General features: G+C 40.6%; 1 protein-coding gene and 1 non-coding gene across 2 annotated transcripts in view; both read left to right on the top strand.

The window, feature by feature from the left end:
* Nucleotides 1–536: 536 nt before the first annotated feature.
* The window catches only part of TMCO5A (transmembrane and coiled-coil domains 5A), an 80,265-nt gene continuing 59,849 nt past the window's right edge, over nt 537–20,952 (top strand). The window contains exons 1-10 of the mRNA XM_029237122.1: nt 537–622; nt 1,186–1,283; nt 2,187–2,336; nt 2,755–2,878; nt 3,500–3,550; nt 4,274–4,345; nt 7,463–7,519; nt 7,973–8,032; nt 8,461–8,525; nt 9,466–9,523. Of these exons, the coding sequence (XP_029092955.1) occupies nt 2,248–2,336; nt 2,755–2,878; nt 3,500–3,550; nt 4,274–4,345; nt 7,463–7,519; nt 7,973–8,032; nt 8,461–8,525; nt 9,466–9,523 (576 nt within the window). The 5' untranslated portion in view covers nt 537–622; nt 1,186–1,283; nt 2,187–2,247. The remainder of the gene's footprint in view (nt 623–1,185; nt 1,284–2,186; nt 2,337–2,754; nt 2,879–3,499; nt 3,551–4,273; nt 4,346–7,462; nt 7,520–7,972; nt 8,033–8,460; nt 8,526–9,465; nt 9,524–20,952) is intronic.
* Nucleotides 12,201–12,308, top strand: LOC114905440. The gene has a single exon (XR_003796265.1). It is a non-coding gene; the product is annotated as a small nucleolar RNA U13 (small nucleolar RNA).

Genomic DNA, 20,952 nt, shown 5'->3' with positions numbered 1-20,952 from the left:
CTTGCTGCTCCTGGGTCTGCTGGCCTTTCAGGCTGTATGCTGGCCCATGCTGCTTGTGCTATCCCTCCCCCCAGCACACACACACACGCCCTAGAATGTAAACCCCATGAGGGCAGATGTCTTGGCTGTTTTGTTTACTCTGTCTCCCTAATGCTTAGAACAGTGCCTGGCATACATAGGAGCTCCTTCAATGTTTCAGTGTTTGTTCAATGAATGAGTAGTTAGTTGGCTACACGATGGGATTAGACTGCTGGCCTTAGGAATCAGACTTTCCATATTAGTCACACTTTGAAGCAAGGGAGCACAATCTGCCAGAGAAATAAAAGACAGGGGCTACCCCTTCATACTGCCCAGAAATCAGATCCATTAAACTACTGCTGCCAAAGGGAAGACGTGACCATGAAACACACACAACCATCTAGGGTCTGAAGTCTCCATAGATGATGAGAAACCGTTGCCACCCACCCTACTGTGACATGCTGCCCCCCATGTCAATAGCAGGGTCATGACACCTCAGAAGGTTCTGAGATTCTACTGGACAGTTCCACTGGGGAAAGATTAGACTCTTCAGAAGCTAACTGCCTAGAGCAGAATCAGGAAGACCATACACATCAGAAGAGAGGTGGAGTTTAAGGAAGTAATGGATTTAAAGAGGAAACCAAAGGGGCAGAGCAAGCCAAATTTACTTCTGCTTGGTTTTTCTGAGCCCTGTTTAATACTAAGATCTTAATATCTGGAGATTCTTACAGAGGCCAGGCTAGAGAGCCGAGAGATTACTTTTCAGAGAAGTTGTACACCTACACCCAGGCCCATGGGCCCTTTAGGAAAGCAAGTGGCCCTAGAGTAGAAAGGGACTTAAGAACAATTGATAGCCTCTATTGATTCTTATTGCTGTGTATAAATTCCAAAGGGTTTTGTGTTGGTGAACTATCTCTGAATATACCTGCTAGCAGGATATATACTGAAATTTCCAGCATTATCCCTGTATCCTCACTGTATCCTTACTGAGGCATAATCAGAACATGAGCAGAAAACCAAAAGGCTGAATTTTGTCATGGCCAAAATGTGAAGTTGGAGGGAAGAGACCAGTTCTGTTTCTATATCTGGGGGCTCTTGGCTAGTTACTCTACTTCACAAATGACTCATTTCCCCAACTCATTAGATACATCTCTGCTGATATTTTAGGGAATCTACAATGGAAGAACACAAGGAAGATCAACTAGATGATGAGTAAGTAATCATGATTAGGCAAAGCCACATCCAAGGGCCAAGGTATGAAGCAGGTCTGCTGTAGATGTCTTCCTTCATCTTCTAGTCTCCCTCTCTCTCTCCATCTACTATCTATCCCTCCCCCATTGCACTCCACCTCAAGCCCTTCATGCCCTCCTGAAGTGATAGCTATTATAAAGTCTTCTTTTCCAAAATCATCCCTCATCCTTACTCAAAAGTCTGCCTCACTAACTTATTTATGGTTAATCATTTGAAAAGCAAACTAATTAATGATACAAGAAAAAGAAAAGTTTATTGAGAGCTTCCATGTGCCAGGTACCCTTTCTAGATGACTCTAGTGTTACCCTTATTTTATTCAAATTTACTTAAAAAAGATTTTTGAATTCTTGAAAGTGAATGCCTGGATCATATCTGTGTGCTCAATGAAGTGACTCTCATGATAGATACTCAAGCTTTGTAGCAGGCACTGTAAGAGAAGTTTTGAGATGGGAGAAGGAAGGGAAAGACTGAAGCCCTACCTGCTGGTGGAAATCTCTTGTGGCTCTGCATAAAGCTGGGCTCAATCATAAGGAATGTGCCAGCTATCTGGATAAAAGTACTCAATAAAAGTGTATTGCATGAGCAGATTTTGTGAACAACTTGTCTTAGAAACCAATGCAGGACACTATTTAAGGAAGCAAGACTTCTGGAACCAGAGTGGAGGTGCACTAGTATATTGAGCACTTTGGCTGAGAAAGCCTGAGAAAAACCTCTCTTGCTGACCAAGTTGAGAATTATTGAAACAAACTGTAGAGCATGATTAAGAAATGTAATTTCCTAAGAATGAAAAAGGACAGATGTGCTTCCAGAAACAGCCAGGTTAATGAATTACGTGCCTTCTAGATAACCCATTTAGTCCAAAGATTACTGATCTTAAGATAACTGGCCCTTGTTCAATTTGGGGACTGAGTCTACAGGTCAGAGAAAGTGGAAATCTTAAGACTGGCCCAGTCAAAGAGGAACATTAACAGTTTGAATATGGACCTTGAAAGGGATATGCAGAGAATTGATGAAGCAAATCAGGACCTTCTTCTCAAAATCCGCAAGAAAGAAGATGAGATTCAGAGGTGAGTGTTGGGGTTCCATGAGGGAAGTTCTCCATCCAGAGGATGGGGTAGAAGAGAAGAGACAACACTAAATTTTCCTGTTTGTTCTAGAGACCTAATTCTTGTACAGCAAAGTTTCTTCTTCATTCTCTGGCATTTCTCTGTGGCTCAAACTCTGAAATACAGCAAGTTTTAAAGAGATTCCTAAAAAAATTGAGTGATACCTGAGCTGAAAGAACATTGGGGTGTTTGACTTGGGAATCAGAGGAATCTTACTTTTCCTGCCTTGAAAGTGATTCTGAGTCTAAGGATCCAGGAAAGAATGGTTTCCGACTTGAGATTCGTGTTTATTGTCACTGAGGTTCCCTTGAAACTGATATTTGTGTTTTATCAGTTCTGAAACTGCCAGATCCTCAGAGTGTGTGCTTGCGTCATCTAGGCTGGAAAATGAGATCACTCAGACCAGAGACCTGGCACAGGGTGAGGAGTGGGGGAAGGAGAACCGCACCACGATGGAAACGGAAAGAGCCTTGCAGGTGCTAGAAGAAGAAACAGCCAGACTGGTAAGCAAGAAGCTGGGAAGAGCTGTACGATAGGTTTTATTCATCATCCTGTCTCTCATCAACTATCAGATAAGCTAGTCTCTCCTTTTTACATACAACTAGTAGTCAACTCAAAAGTCATGGCAAGGGCTTCCCTGGTGGCGCAGTGGTTGAGAGTCCGCCTGCCGATGCAGGGGACACGGGTTCGTGCCCCGGTCTGGGAAGATCCCACATGCCGTGGAGCAGCTGGGCCCGTGAGCCATGGCTGCTGAGCCTGCGCGTCCGGAGCCTGTGCTCTGCAACGGGAGAGGCCACAACAGTGAGAGGCCTGCGTACCGCAAAAAAAAAAAAAAAAAAAAAGTCATGGCAGGATGTGTCCATGCATGGAAAGGGATGTGTGGAGGGTAGGGTTTCTTTGGTAATATTTAGTATTGGGAAGCCCTGCGTGTGGGCATCTCTATCCCTGTTAAGTTGGTGTGTATGTATTGAGATCAAACCACAGGTTCTTTACCTGACCTTATACAATAAGGTAGAGTTCCTGCAGGAAATCATCACTGGAGCGAAATGGAGAACAATCAACTAAATAAAGACGGATGATGGTATGCAGATGCACACTTACACTCTGCTTCTTTCTCTCAACAGGAAAGGAAGAATGAGACTCTGGTCCACAGTATAGCAGAACTTGAAAGAAAGGTGGGATGGGGCTCTTGTGTTCCCCAGTGTTCCCACAGAATCCCCAGGCACCAAAGAGGCAAGGGAGCAAAAGTGGTCATAGGGGATCCCACATGTTAGAGAGGCCTGTGCTGGGGTGGATACTACTCTCCTGAGGCTGAGCTTCATGACCTAAATAAATGCCATGGATCTTCCCTGCAAGTATCAGATGGACAGAGGGAGTGGGTTATTCAGGGTATTCAGTGATCCCATAGGTTCCTTCATTCTATTACAAGAAAAGGGATTCCAGTAGACACTCTGTTAAAGTGATTGGCTGGCAGCTCTGTAGTGAGAGTTAATTTTACTTTCAACAGAGACTTAAAAATACTTAATTCCTAAGGATTCCCTCTTCCTTGTCTAGGCATTCCCTCTACCTCAACTCCTGCTCAGAATACAGTGGGCTTCCTATGATACCCTACTTTCTGACCCATTCCTGAATAACCCAGCATGGATGAGGGGTTCAGAAAAGTACCCCTGCCTTGAGCAGGCTCCAGCTTCGGTGGCCAAGACTAGTGAGAAGAAGTTAGAGGTAGAATAAAGATGTCTCCAAGAGCACCAAGTATCCACCAAAGGACCACCTCCTGGCAGCTTTTATCAAGACCAAATTACCAGCCCACACACACACCAGAGAATGTCTTTGTTTTCTTTATTTTTTTATTTGATGTATTTTTTATTTGCAATGTGTTTTTTTATTTGAAACTGTAGCTTACAAGGAAATCTCAAAAGGCAACTAAGTGTGAACAAGGCAATCTAAAGGGAACCCCAGAAGAGTCAAAGGTAAATGGAAAAGCAATCTTGAATGAGTGTGGACTATGTGAACAGGAAACAAGCTTTCAAGTGGAAACAACTGTCAAAGTTGGGATAAATTCTTTGTAGTTTTACCCATGTCAGGCATAAGCCTGGGCCACTGAGTACTGACATTTCCTCTGCTCTTAGTAAGGAATTTTACTCTGAAGCCGTATATTTTGTTCTTTCTTCCATGAGGAAGAGCAGAACACAAATGCATATATAACACTGGAGGCAGTTGAAGTCCCTAATTTAAATCCTGTCCCCAGTACTTAGTGTGGTATATGAAGGGCAATTTAATCAGTCCCTCCCAGCCTCCGTTTGAAAATTGAGTGAAATTGTGTATATAAAGTATTCTTTCCTTTTTTTGGAGAGCTAAAACCTGAAGTCACATAATTTTAAAGTGACTATTTAAGAGTGTGGCTAAGGCATATGTATGAATTCATAGAGGCAGAGCTAGGATCTGTAACTCTACTGCATGCTAGGCAACTTACACATCCTGTCATGGAATCCAATCTAGAAAAGAAATCATTAAGTTGGTCATTCAAGTATCTAGTGAGTTCTGCATGCTAAGTGCATCAGACAGTGCTTAGCATTTCTCTAATTGTGTTCCAGAGCTAAGAACCTGGACACAACCACAACACATCCGATCAAAGATGCAAGAAGAATTAGAGACTTACTTTTTTTATTTAGAGAACAGGTAAAATTCTAACTTGATACTTTCTGTAGAATTACATCTTTATCCTTGCCTTAATTTTTCTTTAGCTTATTAAGCACACACTTAAGCCCATACTGTGTATATGAAGCCTATGAAGATATGGACACACTGAAAATAGAAATATAAAAAGAAAGAATAGAGAATCACTCTCCTATCTTCTCTTGGCCAAATGAGTGTTGATGGCCACAAAAAAAAAAAGAAGAAGAAGAAGAAGAAGAAGAAGACGTTTAAGGCCACCAAGTAAGCTTGCTTAGTCGTGCACATCCAGGAAATTTACCTGGAAAGAAAGAAATCTGGATCCTGTGTGTACATCAGGAAGAAAGTGAAGTTAAGACTAGAAAGGATTATGAAGCCCCATGACTATCCTTACCATATAACTGCAGCAGTCAGAGACTGATTTTTCTTCCTTCTCCTGCCCAAAACAAGTTTTCCTGACAGTAAGGCCACCAGAATCTAGTGGGGACACTTTAATGCTGGCTATGTCAGGTGAGCTGAGCTGACAGACTATAGAGTTCCAGGTGTTGTCAGAACAATGGCCATTATTTTCCTAGCAGCAACCAGCCCAGCCCTAAAGAGTTCCAGAGTATTATTAACCCTCTGAATCACTCCCTTTTGCCCACCTGTTTTGTAGAATTCTTAGGTGATATCTCTAATTCTATGAAATATACAGCATCTCCTTTGCTTCTGTTCCTGTTGCATGGTGGTGATTAGTTCAGTAGTTTAATGGGATGCCTGCTTCAACTCCTTGTGACTCAGGCCACTGTCTTGAAAATATAGCCTTTAGCACATTTTTCTTTCTGGCCCTGGTTGTAACTGACTGGAGGGGAAAGGAACTGTTAGAAGCATCCAGATGTAAAATAATGATCCCTAGATGAAAGTGGGAACAACAGAGCTGAAAGGGAAGGAAGGGAAAATACAGTTATATCTTCTCTTCCTACAGAATATAATCCAAATGCATCCATTCTTCCCTATCTACTACTACTAATAGTACTACCCTCTTGCAACCCACCATACCCCTCACCTGGATGCTGAAGTAGCCTCCTAACAAGTCTTCCTGCTTCAACTCTTACTCCTAAACAATCTCACTTTCCACATATTGAAAAGTCTCTTCTTTAAAAACACAGGTCAGATTGTGTCTTCACCACTTGAAGCTCTCTCCTGGCCTTTTACTACAATTAGAATAAAGAACCAAATTTTGGGGACTTCCCTGGTGGCGCACTGGTTAAGAATTGCCTGCCAATGCAGGGGACACGGTATCAAGCTCTGGTCCGGGAAGATCCCACATGCCACGGAGCAACTAAGCCCACGTGCCACAACTACTGAGCCTGCGCTCTAGAGCCTAGAAGCCACAGCTACTGAAGCCCACGTGCCTAGAGCCCATGCTCCACAGAAAGAAAAGCCACTGCAATGAGAAGCCCGCACACCACAACAAAGAGTAGCCCCCGCTCGCCACAACTAGAGAAAGCCCGCGTGCAGCAACAAAGACCCAATGCAGCCATAAATAAATAAATAAATAAACAAACAAACAAATAAATAAATAAAAGAACCAAATTTTTTTAGAAACTATAAGGCCCTACGTATGTAACCTCATCAGTGGCTACCTTTCCCCACCTTACCAGTATCCCCTGTGCTTCAGCCACATAACTTCTTCATACATACCAAAGTTCACAGTCTTGGCCCTTGTTGTAACCTCTGCATGGGACATATTTCCTCCAGATCTCCATTTGACTAATATTTATCTTTCAGATTTCAGCTCAAGTATCATCAGAGAGGCCTTCGCCAACAACCTACCTATATTAGCTCTTATGCCATCACTCACTCTCACCCCCAGCACATTACTCGGCTTTTATTTCCTTCACAGCACTTATCATGTTGACTCATCTGTTATGTCCCCCAACTAGAATGTCAGCTCTGTGAGGCAGAAAGCCTATCAATTCCGTTCACCACTGTATCCTCAGTACTCCCCCTGCCCTTTCCCTGTCACTCCAGTATAGTGGCCGATATAGAATAGGCTTTCATCAAGTATTCAAGGAAGGAAGAGAGGAAAGAAGAAATACAGGGAGAAAGAAAGGAGTGAGCCATGAATATATAAAAGCAAAAGTGACAGTGAATTTTTCAAGGTTGATGTTTTTCTAAGAGAAATAGCTAAGGAAGAAGGAAGCTAAGAATTGAAGTTTAAGGGCGAACAAAGCACTGATGAATACTCAGTGGTCAAGAGTGCAGGCTCACCAGGCAGCTGCAAGGACAGTTTGACTGCCCTCCATCAAAAATATATCTGAAATGGTGCCCAATGCACGTCAACCACCTGTGAGATAACCTCTGCTATAGCATTTCAGAATGGAATCCTGTTTTTGCCTTGCTGAGTTACCAGCCTCCTTCCCTGTCTATAGGTTAAGTTACAACAGCTGGAAGCCTCCTGTGCAGACCAAGAGAAGGAGCTGGCCAAGGTAACCACAGTAACTTCAATGTTACTCCTCCCAAAGGAAGGGATACTCCATTCTTGGTCAGAGGATCTAATGCATTCCTCAAATGACTGAGCTATAATAAGGTTCTAGATCCCAAACCATTATGGGATCAGGAGGGTATGAAGGAAAGGAAGATGACTATAGTCTCCTAAGTTACCTTCTATTTAATATTTTTTATAGGATACACTTCATAATCTATATCTTCCACAAATTAGTATCTATTCTACTCCCAACTGTCCCCAAATAATCCCCAAGGGACTATAAAATATAGCTTGTTTACCCTCAAAAAAATTAGTTTATATGTACAAAAAAACATATTTAGAACAATTAGAAGGCCACATTTAGGGTCTGGTACACAGAAGGAAACAAGTATACTATTGTTCTTACAGCAATTCACTGAGAAAATTTAAGACTAATAAATTTTAGTCTCCCCAGGTAATAGAAGACTATGCACTTTTGGCCCAGCTCTGTGAAGATCAGGCCCTCTGCATAAAGGTACAGCCCTTCAGTAAAGGGACAGCAAAGGGTTTGTTCAGGTACAGGGTGAAATGGAACCAGGTTTTTCAGAGCATACTGTCTGGAACAATTTTAACTCTTCAAGGTGTCATTCCAGAGGGATTTTAGGGTCTATGACACTCCACCACCAATATCATTCTGTTACTTCCCTGGTCTCCCAGCCTCTGTGCCCTTAACTTAATAATGAACACTTTTCCTGTTTGTAATCCCAATTACCCCCAGAGACCTGTCCAATGGTGAAATATAGTGAGAGATCAGTAGTGGTGGGGTGGAGGCTAGGAAGGAGAAAAAGTGGCAGTGGGAATACCAAACATTTATGTTACAATGTAATAATGCATGTTTATTATGATTAGGAAAAGCACAGGACTTTAATTAGTAACCGCGCTTTCTTTTATTTCTCTTTGAAGAAGTACCGGGAAACTTTGAAGAAAATAGAAGAAGAACTAGAGACTCAGTTCCTCGAGAGAGAAGTGTAAGCTTTGGCAAACAAAGGAACATCCTGGTTTTAGTGGTAACTCCATCTCAGCCTGGGTCAGAGCAAACATCTCTCTAATTCCAGTTTGGAATTATGAGGCCCCCAACACCACATATCTTTCCCCTGTGTAGTGATCAGGTCGACTCCCACTGAACCACACCAACTGTAAAGCGCAGGTCCTTCCCCCATCCTTCTTCAAAGACTGTAGAAACACATCTCCCTTCATAGCTTTATCACGTTACCAATTATTTGGGTTTATATTAAGGGTAGGAACATGTGCTTTAAAAAGGGTTAGTGGTCAGGCACCTTGATAAGTAGAACATTCATATTAAACATAAATAAAAGCTTCCTTCCCCCAAAAAATACCCCTTGAGTTTGTCAAAAGAGTTTAAATGATGAGAAACTAAACCAAAAACCTCACTTCCATTTCTTGACCCTCTTTAGATGTTAAATCTTAATTCAGTCAAGAAGTATCTCTATATATTAAATATTTTGGAACCTTGTGGTAAAGAGAAAGAGACCCAAACTGCATAAAGCCTCTAAATAGGCAGGTACACAGGTACACCGTGGCCTTGTGTCCAAGACACTAGGACTTGAAGGTCCTCGCCCCTAAAGGATACCTTCAAGTCTCCCAAAATCCTTCCTGAGTACTAGGTGTGGCTTGACTGCTAAGCTAAGTTTCTAGAACAAGGCTATTCAACAGAAATTTCTATACTATCTATTAAGTATCCACTTGGCCACTTACTGAGTGCTTGAAGAACAGGTAGTATGACTGAGGAACTTATTTTTTATTTTAATTAATTTAAATTTAAATAGCTACATGTAGCAACTGGCTACAATAGAATTAGAATATAAGACTGTTTTTAAACAACCATCATATAGTATGAATCTTTGAGGGCACTTTATCCAATCTCTATCTTGGTTCTTTTCCCCCTAGGTCAAAAGTCATAAGCATGAACTCAGCAAGCAAAGAGTGTAATGGCCAAAATAACAAGGTAAGCACCTACTCCATCTTCAGCTTCTTCAGTGTCATCACCTTTCAAAGGAGTTTCCAAAATCACTATAAGCCACCAAACATCTAGCAATCTTCCCATGTGGATTTTCCAAGAACAGTACCAGATATAATTCCAAAGCATTTCAACCCTAAACAAATAAAGAGGATGCTAAGGAACAGTTGTCTTCCCTCTTACAGCTGTGCAAATGATGTGTTCTCAAAGAAACCAGCCCAAGACCAAAGAAAGTTTAGAACAGAAGCGAGAAGGAACATTAACTGAGGGTGCACTCTGTGGAGAGAAGGCCAGTACATGACACATACACCACTCCTCTATCTCCTGTAATCACAGCACTTTTTCCTGATGATCCCAGCATGGTCCAGAATCTTTTACTACACAGAACACCAAGGGCATCTATCACCATCTAATCAGAGTTGGCCTATGAGTTAAAACATAGGAAGCAGTTGCTTCTTTATGATACAGCTTCAGTGTCTATTCATCTTTAACATCATGATGTCACCAGCACATATGCAAAGGTCTGAAGGAAACAGATGTGGATGTAGAGCCCCCGGCCTCTTGGCCTGCTTGGTGTCCTGTGGAAGCAAGTACATAGATAAAGTTTATTGGACTTTAATTGTAATTTATATTTCCTTTAGAGCCAAAGTAGACATTCAGCAGAAATTTTATGTTGTTGAGATATATGGTCTTTATAATCTCAGAAAAGAGAAGTCATCTCTTCCTTAAAAGCAAATATCAACATTTGACTATTACCCTTGAGGTGCTCCAGATGTTTGAATATGTTAGACCATTTCCACAGTGACTATAGTTCCCACTGTCCCGAACAGGTTATTCTGGTCCCAAGCTTATGTATTCCACTCAGCAAGCAAAACTCCTGAAATTAACTGAAGTCCACCTCTCTAGAACCAAGCTTGGCATGCTACCTGATGTGTCCCACCATCTATTCCCGGTGACTTATTAAAGTATTCCTTCTGACCACCTATCAGAGAAACAACAGGACTGTCTTCATCAAGATTATCAGAGTCCATGTGATGGTTCAACGACCTATGATGTTTGAGCAATCTCTTTAGAGAGGCTGCCTGAGCAGCTGACCAGCTAGCATGCCACTTAATCTCACTCAAGCTATAGAATCAAATTTGTAACCCAGAAAGCTGCTTTCTAATTCCAATTCTGCAAGCCTCATTTCCAGTTTTAAAGTGTGATCATAATTCCTCTTCCTTTTTATCTCACAAGGAAGTTTAAAGGAAAATGAAGTAACTGAGAAAATATTTTGGAAGAGGGATGTTACAGAAATCCAGGATATATTCTCATCTTTACATTTTTATAGCTTTCAAAATTTATCTCTTGGAATATGTTTGTGTGGTTTTTATAGCCTGTAAACTTCTCTAAGGGTCACTGGCTAAGTAGAAGGTAAGGGTATAGTTGAGAGAGCCCAAAATGTGAACTGAGAGGACCTGGGTTCCAGGCCTGGTCCTGCCACTTACAAGCTGTATGACCCTACCCTTCTAAGTCTTCATTTATTCCTATCAATATATAAAAAGGTAATGCAGTTATATATATATATATATATATATATATACACACACACACACACACATATATATACACACACACACATATATATATGTACATATATTTGGCTTTGAAAATTTCATCTGCTTATGTATATGAAAAAATTTGTAAAATTTTACCTAAAATGACATTTAATTAATGGCTCAGTACTACTTGGCAGTGCTAACAGAGTCCAGAAATTGTTTATTTATCACTGCCCTTTCTTCTTCTCCCAGGATAACTCTCTCCAAAAGAAGAAAACAGGATTCTGTAAAACGTAAGTAAATTCCTTTGAGTAAACTTCCCAGAAAACTGGGAGTTCTACTTAGCCATACTAGCAGATAGCAAAGTCTAGACAAGGAGAACATTGTATACACACACACACGCACACACACACAGTCAAGTCAACAAATTTGTTTTATCAATGACTACATTTCTCAGTTCACTGTTATGACTTCCTTGTCCAAAGGCGATGACTAATCTCAGTTTTCCAGTATTAGAAGCCAGTGGCCTAGCAGTAATCAGAAACAGGAATCCTATCACCTAGAAGAGATGTGACAAGTGTCATACTTACCCCCTTTTCCCTTCAACACTTTCAACTAGTTTGATGTGTCTGGTTTTCCAGTAACATCAGTTGATTAGAAATGGGGACTCCAATAAAAAAATTAGAAATAGAAAAACAAAAGAAATTTCAAAAAGAATAAACAAGGAGGGCTCTAAAAAAGAAAGAAAGAACTTCTGCAATATATGATAACACTGAGGCACCTTGAGGACATTATGCTAAGTGAAATAAGCTAGTCACAGAAAGACAAATACTGCATGATTCCACTTATATGAGGTATCTAAAACAGTCAAGTTCATGAATCAAAGTGTGGAATGATGGCTGCCAGAGGGTGGGGAGAGGGGGCACGGGAAGTTACTAATCCATCGGCATAAATCTTTGGTTAAACAAGATGATTAAGTTCTAGAGATCTGCTGTATAACATTGCACCTGTGGTCAATGATAATGTGTTGCACACTTAAAAATCTGTTAGGAAGGTAAATCTCATGTTAAGTGTTCTCATCACAATAAAATAAATTTTTTAAAAAACTTAAAAAAAGAAATGGGGAGATCCTTCTGTGGTTCGTAAGCATGAAGATTGGGTTTTTACACTATTGTGTGAGATGTGCCTCCCTCAAACTTTATCACAATGTCAGCACATTACCCCCTAATGTGAAAAATAAAAATAGGGAGAGAATTTCTAAATGCAAGTATACCACTGCCTTACAGCAGATAAAAGAGAGAGAAAATGATTGGGAAAAGGAGACAGCACCTAACAGTATTCAGCACATAATAACTGCTCAAAAATCTTGTTAAACCAAATAAGAACTCAAGATTCAAACAAATGAGTGGATATTAGTCCTTAGGGAATCACAGTGATAGCAAAGTAAAATTGGTATTGAAGCCCCTGCATTTTTAAGAAAAGGTCAAATTATGTTCAATATAGTATGTTTAAGAAGGCACAGAAAAACATATATTTAAAGTGGTATGAAATGTGATTTAGAAAAAGTCCAATCAAAATGGTTAACATAAAATTACTGGTGCTTAAAGGTCAGCTCCAACTGTCTGGAAAATTTGCTTAAGAGGGATACTCCTTCATACCAGATAAGTGAAGAATTATATATTTCAATATCCTTAAATACATGTTCCCAGAACAACTAGCAGAATTTTCCCTAGAACTCCTAGGCCACCTTCACCTATAATTCAACACCAGCGCCCAACATGGAATTGCCCATGTTCCTGGGATAAGGACTATCTGCCATAAAGAGAGTTAGTAAGCCCAGCAAGTCTAGCTCATCACATCAAACTACAAATGTCTTTCCTCTTGCTCTGATCCAGCATCCTTGGAGCACTGGTATACCGTGCGCTGATAAGAAATTAGAAAGCTAGGTTATTCCTAAGATTGTCCCTGGGCACGTCATCCCAGACCCTTCTCATGAATACTGTATCCAGCTTCAAGAAGAGTGGTGGGAAGAGGCTTTTAAAAGGCTTTTGATTCTAATTTTGAGCAAGATCCTGTATTAGAATGGATCCTGGCTCTTGTCACCAAGATTAACTCTACAGGAAAACTTAAGAAAACTGGAGGGGGAGGGGCTGGTTTTCTTTTTTTTGCAGTACACGGGCCTCTCACTGTTGTGGCCTCTCCCACTGCGGAGCACAGGCTCCGGACGCGCAGGCCCAGCGGCCATGGCTCACGGGGCCCAGCTGCTCCGCGGCATGTGGGATCTTCCCAGACCGGGGCACAAACCTGTGTCCCCTGCATCAGCTGGCAGACTCCCAACCACTGCACCACCAGGGAAGCCCAAGGGGCTGTTTTTGACTGGTGAGTGGAGATGGGCCATGAATTTGTCCTGAGGCAGAATGCAGCCCAGCACAACCAGATAAGGGTAATATAGCAAAGGCAACAGTGGAGGTTTGCTCGTGGAAATCATATTAAAACCACAAGGGCAAAATAATTTATCAGTTAAATAAGAAATCAAGACTACCATAAGGAAATTTATAGAAATTTATTAGGAAATATTAAAGGTAATATAAATGAAAGAAGAGAAATACCATGATCATGGATAGGAAGCCTTAATGTCATAAACATATCAATGGTCTCCAAATAATTAATAGAATCAGTTCAATTCCAATCAAACTCCCCCGAAGATTTTTCATGGAATTGAATAAAATGATACTAAAATATTGTATATGGGAGAGTAAATGGGTCAAAAATAACCTGGGCAATTTTAAAGAAGAGCAAGAAATGAGAAACATGCTCTTTGAGATATCAAGACATACTGGGAAGCTACAGTAATTATGATAGTGTAGTATCATCAGAGGAATAGGAAAATCAACCGATGGAAAAGGACATGTGCTCAGAAATAGTGCACATATAGAACCTTGATATATGACAGTGATTATATGTCAGAGGGGAAAGAAAGGATTGACTGTTCAGTAAATATGGTGGGGAAAAAATGGTTATCCAGATGAGAAAGAAATAAGATTGAATTACTACTATACAGTATAACAAAAAAGCAAGCCCAGATGTGTTAAAGACTTAAATACCAATTAAAAAAAAAAACCTACAAAACTCAGTATTAGTTATCTATTGTCACATAACAAATTACCCCAAAATTTAGTGGCTACAAACAACAAACATTTATCAACTCACTTTCTGTGCATCATAAATCTGTGAGCTACTTAGCTGGGTGGTTCTAGCTCATGGTCTGTTACGAGGTTGCCGTTAAGATGTTGGCTGAAATTACAGTCATTAGAAGGCTGGGCTGAGGCTAAAGGATCTATGTCCAAAGGAGCTTACTCACACAGCTGGTTGCTGGCAGGAAGTCTCAGTTCTTCATCAGATGGACCTCTCCACCAGGTTACTTGTGTGTCCTTATAACCTGACAGCTGGCTTTCTCCTGAGAGTAAGGAGGAAGCCACAGTGCTTTTAGTACATAGTATAGGAAATCACACACTGTCATTTCCATGATACGTTATTCTTTAGAAGCAATTCATTAAGTCTATTCCACACTCCAGTGGAGAAGAATCTCTCTAAGGAAGGAATACCAAAGAATTTGTGGACATATTTTTAAACTACCATAAACTCTTAATATAAAATAGTATCTTTTAGGCGTTGGGGTAGGGAATGATTTTTCAAACAAGATACAAAAAGCAGTGATTCTAACTAAAGGAAATGTTGATAAATTAGACTTTATTAAAAATAACTTTAGGGACTTCCCTGGTGGCACAGTGGTTAAGAATCTGCCTGCCAATGCAGGGGACACGGGTTCGATCCCTGGTCCGGGAAGATCCCACATGCCGCAGAGCAACTAAGCCTGTGCACCACAACTACTGAGCCTGCACTCTAGAGCCTGTGAGCCACAACTACTGAAGCCCGTGAGCCTAGAGCCTGTGCACCTCAATGAGAGAAGCCACCTCAATGAGAAGCCCATGCACCTCAACGAAGAGTAGCCCACACTCGCCGCAACTAGCGAAAGCCTGGGCGCAGCAACGAAGACCCAGTGCAGCCAAAAATAAATAAATAAAATGCACATTAAAAAGTAAATAAATTTTGTTCTTTAACACCTTAGAGCAAGTGAAAGTTATAAAGTAGAGGGCAGATATTCAAAATACACACAATGGAAAAGGATTAATATCAAGAAAATATAAAGAATTCCTACAAATTAATAAGAAAAGCCCAAACAACATAGTAGATAAATGGGCAAGAGGAAACACATAAGATGAATAAACCTATGAACAGATGTTCAGCACCATCGTTCATCAAGGAAATGCAAGCCAAGACCATAATGAGATATTACTTTATACCCAGCTGATTGGCAAAAGTTTCAAAATCTGATAACATCAAATGTTGGAGAGGATGTGGATCCACGGAAACATAAACCCTGCTGGTGGAGTATAAATTGGTGCAACTGGGGCTTCCCTGGTGGCGCAGTGGTTGAGAGTCCGCCTGCCGATGCAGGGGACACGGGTTCGTGCCCCGGTCCAGGAAGATCCCACATGCCGTGGAGCGGCTGGGCCCGTGAGCCATGGCCGCTAAGCCTGCGCATCCAGAGCCTGTGCTCCGCTACAGGAGAGGCCACAACAGTGAGAGGCCTGTGTACCGCAAAAAAAAATTAAATAAATAAAAATAAATAAATAAATTGGTGCAACTACTTTTGAAAACAATTTTCCAAAATAAAAATAAAAAACAAAACAAGATAATTTCAGATAGTGATAAATGCTGAAAGAAAATTAAACATGGTGATGGGAGAGAGAGTAGCTGGCAGGCCAGCATATGGGAAGAGGCTACCTTTGTAAGGGGTTGTTAAGAGTAGAGACATTTGAATATCAAGGAGTCAGACATGCATTTAGATTATGACTATTTTGTTCCAGGTTTTCTAACCTCTAGTTAACAGTTTCTTGGCTTTCTCTTTCCAGGATTTTTCAATATTTCTTTTTCACCACCCTGTTTTTCATCAGACTGCTGGGCTACTTGTTGTTCCACATAAGTTTTATAAATCCAGATCTCTTTGTCAATATACTGCCCAAGATACTGAGCAGGAACATCTTGTGGAAGCTAAGATGCCTTCTCTTTCCATCTCTCATGCTTGAGACAGAGGACATGTTACCCCACTGACCCCCAAGAAATATCCTGGAGCAAAAGAAGGCAAGTGGTATCCGAGTCCGTAGACTAAGAGATGATGGAACTTGTGGAGGAAAGAGGTTTTCTTCAGTTATTTCCTTGAGGTTTTCCTACTTGATTACCAGCCCTCCTCACACAGTCTTTCCAAGATTAACCTTGCCCGGTAAAGAGCTCTGTCAATGGATTTCTGTGGCTATATGGATAAGCTAAATAGTACCAATAGTAAACAAAGCAGACTATTTTTGGAATAATATCATAAATGCTGAGCAAAATTAGAGCTGATCAATTCTTCTAGTGAATCTTAAAAATCTAAGACACAGGATCCCTGCAAATCAGAAGATTGTTCATTACTTACATTAGAACTCTTTCATTGTAAGTTGCCTTAGTTTAAGCTAATTTATAAATTTATAGCACACAAAAAAGTATTGCCTCATGGAACTAAAAATCTGGGGCTTCAGGCATGGCTGGATCCAGAAGCCTCAATGTAATGTCACTGGAGTTTCATCTCTCTCTTCTCATCTCATTGGATGGGCATTTTCCTTTTAGTGGGAAGATGCTGCCAACAGCCTAAGACTCATACTACCAGATTAGCATCCTTAGCAGAATGAAAGAGTCTTTTCTAATAGCTCCAGCAGGAAATTTCAGATAAACTGACTTAGTTGTGGTCAACTGTCTACCCCATCCCACAATCAATGTGGCCAAAGGGGTGGGAATACTCTGATTAGTCAAGCATGAATCCATGAACCATATGTCCAAACTCTTGTAAGGGGCAGGGGAGGTAAGGGGACAAGAAAGAGATAAGGGAGTCAGCCCCATGTAAACTATATGGAATGTGTTTCCCAAAGGAAAGGGGACACTCAATTCCCAGAGAAGGGGAAAGAGATACTGGACTGGCAAAAGCTGACATTCACTTAATCACTAGTTTTAGCCATATATATAAATATCTGACTTGGGCAATTAAAACTCAAAGCTGTAGCTCACTTCATATATCTTCTTACCAGTAAAAACTATAGCTTCTCAAGATCATAAATCGAGGTAAACTACTGCAAAGAGCTCAATATAAATATGTAAAGAACCAGGTCTCTAGGGCTAAAGTAAGCAAGGATTCTAAAGTAAATAGCACATGACATATAAACTGCTTCACAAACTTGGCGTAACCTAACTATGGTCAAACCTCCTATTTTTCCAATTAATTGCTGAACCATCCATGTGCCTTATTAACAGGATATACTCAAACTACCTCTTGAACTTTCCCACCCTCCTAAATGATCAGGACCCTTAACAGAAGAGCACAAAGGGGTCATTCTGGCTTCCACACTAGCAGGGAATTAACTTTAACTCTTTGGTTCACTGTCATGTCTTCTTGGGGCCACATGATGTCACTGTTGAAAACTGGTCCTACACAGGTTGATTAAATAGTTAATTATCCAAATTGAGACATATCTGATAATAGGAAATGACACAATTATGTCGGGACAAGAGAAACTAGACAGGACTGTTTCAGCAAACCAGGATGTATTGCCATACGTATATATATATAAAATCCAAGATCTCATTGACATGGTGTATTTTGCTGAGGCTGCTACGTCTCATTCTTCACTGTTAAGGGTGTCCATGCTCAGGACCCTAGCGCCACAGCTGAAGCTGCACCTCTCCTTCCTTTCACATACCCAGATGTATGTTCCAAGGTCAAGTTCCTAGAGGATTAAGATTGACTCCAGTTTCTGCCACCATCACCCTTGCCTCCACAGGAAGCCCTGCAGTCTGGGAAGTCAGACTACTCTCAGGAAACCCACCCTCTGGAGGTCAAGGGGTTGGTCTGAAGACTCAACCCTCAAAACACAAGGGCTCAATGATACCCTACAAGGGAGGCTCCAAGGTGCACACCTTCCCTTCCAGGCACTTCCCAGTGCCTGGGAACTTTTCTGAACTTCTGCCCCTTGAGAAGAGAAACATTCTACCACACAAACTAAGATGTCTCAGCAGACCCAGACGTAATGTTCATGATCATGAATTCCATTTATTAAGCACTTGTATCACGTGCCAGGCACTGTACTACGTAGTTCATGTGCATTATTGTATTAAATACAACCTTCAAAGGTAGATACTCTACCCAGTTTACAAATAAGCCAGTTCTGAGAGCAAATAAAACAACCAAAGTTCTGAGCTGAAAGAACCAGAATCTGTGCCTGTGTCTGGCTCAAAACCTTGGCCTCTATAACCTCTAATGTTTCTAATATTAATAGCAGACAATTGACCAGACAGCTGTCCAGGGAGAGGCTGAGGCATAGTCCAGAGTGGTGGGATATTTACCCACCTGTGAAGGGGGAAATCCCAGCCATGGCTATATTTATAGAATTAGGGAGACTCTCAGACAAATCATAGATTCATAAAATTGGCAAGGAATTTAGAAATTACTCATTCAGACCCAGTGAGGCCCTTTCCCCCAAATCACATAACTAGTTAGTGACAGAACCAGAATAAGAACTTGATGTCTTGAGTATTTTTCAGTGTGCCTTCTGGGAAACTACCATTTCCCAGCTCTTTACAGTCAGGCAATAATATAATGAAGATATTGCTGCAATTGTTACTTAAAACCAAAATCAACTGCACCCTCCTGTCTTCTAATGTAAAGGCATAATTCTTAGCTCTGGGGAAATAAACCTCTATATTTCTCTCCCTGTCCCTAACAGGGGAAGAGGAGAGAAGAAAGGGTGACACTTGGCATGCATGAACCTTTTTCTAGCAGAGTACATTAATAAATCTTGAGTTATGCAAAGTGTGCACTGTGGGGGAGTGATAAGTGCTAAAACTGAAATGATCTTCATAATAATGAAATACATGGAATTTTTATCATATCTGAGAGGAGAAGAAGCAGGAGAGAAAGCTAAACAAAATGATGAGACACTGAAATCCAAGTTGGTAGAAATGGACAAGGGACTTTCAGAGGACAAGGAAAGCTGATATTCAATTTTAGATTATTTTCTAATAAGTGGTGCTGCAATATATGCTCTTACACACTTACTTAACTGGCCAGTAAAATCTACCAGATATAGTTGTATATATTTGCCTCTAAAAGTTGCCTTTTATTGACTCCTACAAGTGAATTCTGGGAGAAAAGAAGCTGTTACCTCTCAAGTTTGAGTCAATGCTGAATCAGATATAAAGAAACAGCCATTAAGTTATAGAATAGAGAAATAACTAGGAGAAAAGATTTGCAGAAATCCTTAGAAAAAGAACAAAAGAACAGTACATGGAATATGGAGGATGGCAGAAAAGGCAATCTTAGCTAGTATCAAAGAGTAGGGTGGCTCCTGGTGACATCTACAACAGAGTGTAGAAGAATCTCCTATACCTCTTCTTTCCTATTGGTTCTCTCCAAAGAGACTGATGTCAAGGAGATTTTCCCCTATGTTTTCTTCTAAGAGTTTTATGATTTCAAGTCTTACATTTAAATCTTTTGAGTTGATCCATTTTGAGTTGCTTTTGTGTATTGTGTAAGATAAGGGTCCAATTTCACTCTTTTGCCTATGGATACCCAGTTTTCCCAACACCATTTATTAAAGAGACTATCCTTTCCCCACTGTGCATTCTTGGCATCTTTGTCAAAAATTACTTGACCAGGGCTTCCCTGGTGGCGCAGTGGTTGAGAGTCCGCCTGCCGATGCAGAGGACGTGGGTTCGTGCCCCGGTCCAGGAGGATCCCACATGCCGCGGAGCGGCTGGGCCCGTGAGCCATGGCCACTGAGCCTGCGCGTCCGTAGCCTGTGCTCTGCAACGGGAGAGGCCACAACAGTGAGAGGCCCGCGTACCACAAAATAAAAAAATAAAAATTACTTGACCATATATATGCGGATTTAATTCTGGGCTCTGTATTCTGTTCCACTGATCTGTGTGTCTGTTTTTATATGAATATCGTACTGTTTTGATTACTACAGCTTAATAATACAGTTTGAACCCAGGAAGTGTGATGCCTCCAGATTTGTTGTTCTTACTCAAGATTGTTTGAGCTATTTGGTGTCTTATGTGATTCCATATGAATTTAGGAATATTTTTTCTGTTTCTGTGAAACTTGCCATTGGAATTTTGATAGAGATTGCATTGGATCTATAGATTGCGTTGGGTAGTAATTCTTCCAATCTACAAAAATGAGATGTATTTCCATTTATTTGTCTTCTTCAATTTCTTTCATCACTGTTTAATAGTTTTCAGTGTACAGGTCTTTTACCTCCTTGGTTAATTTTATTCTTAATTATTTTATTCTTTTTGATGCTATTGTAAATGGAATCATTTTCTTAATTTCTTTTTCAGATAATTTATTGTTAGTACACGGAAACACAACTGATTTTTGCATGTTGATTTTGTATCCTGCAATTTTACTGAATGTGTTTATTAGTTTTTATAGCTTTTTGGTGAAGTCTTTAGGGTTTTCTATCTATAAAAGACCACGTCATCTGCAAAGAGATAATTTTTTTACTTCTACCTTTCCAATCTGGATGCCTTTTATTTCTTTTTCTTGCCTAGTTGCTCTGGCTAGGACTCCCAGAGCTATGTTGAATAGAAGTGGTGAGAGTGGGCACACTTGTCTTGTTCTTGATCTTAGAGGAAAAGCTTCTAGCTCTTCGTCATTGAGTATAATGTTAGCTGTGGGCTTGTCATATTGGCCTTTATTATGTTGAGGTACAATTCTTCCACTCC

The sequence above is a fragment of the Monodon monoceros genome, unplaced genomic scaffold, assembly GCF_005190385.1.
Source record: "Monodon monoceros isolate NGI ecotype Baffin Bay Population unplaced genomic scaffold, NGI_Narwhal_1 Super_Scaffold_21, whole genome shotgun sequence".
NCBI lineage: Eukaryota > Metazoa > Chordata > Mammalia > Artiodactyla > Monodontidae > Monodon > Monodon monoceros.
Note: the sequence above shows the minus strand (reverse complement) of the source record. Positions and strands in the feature narration are given on the sequence as shown.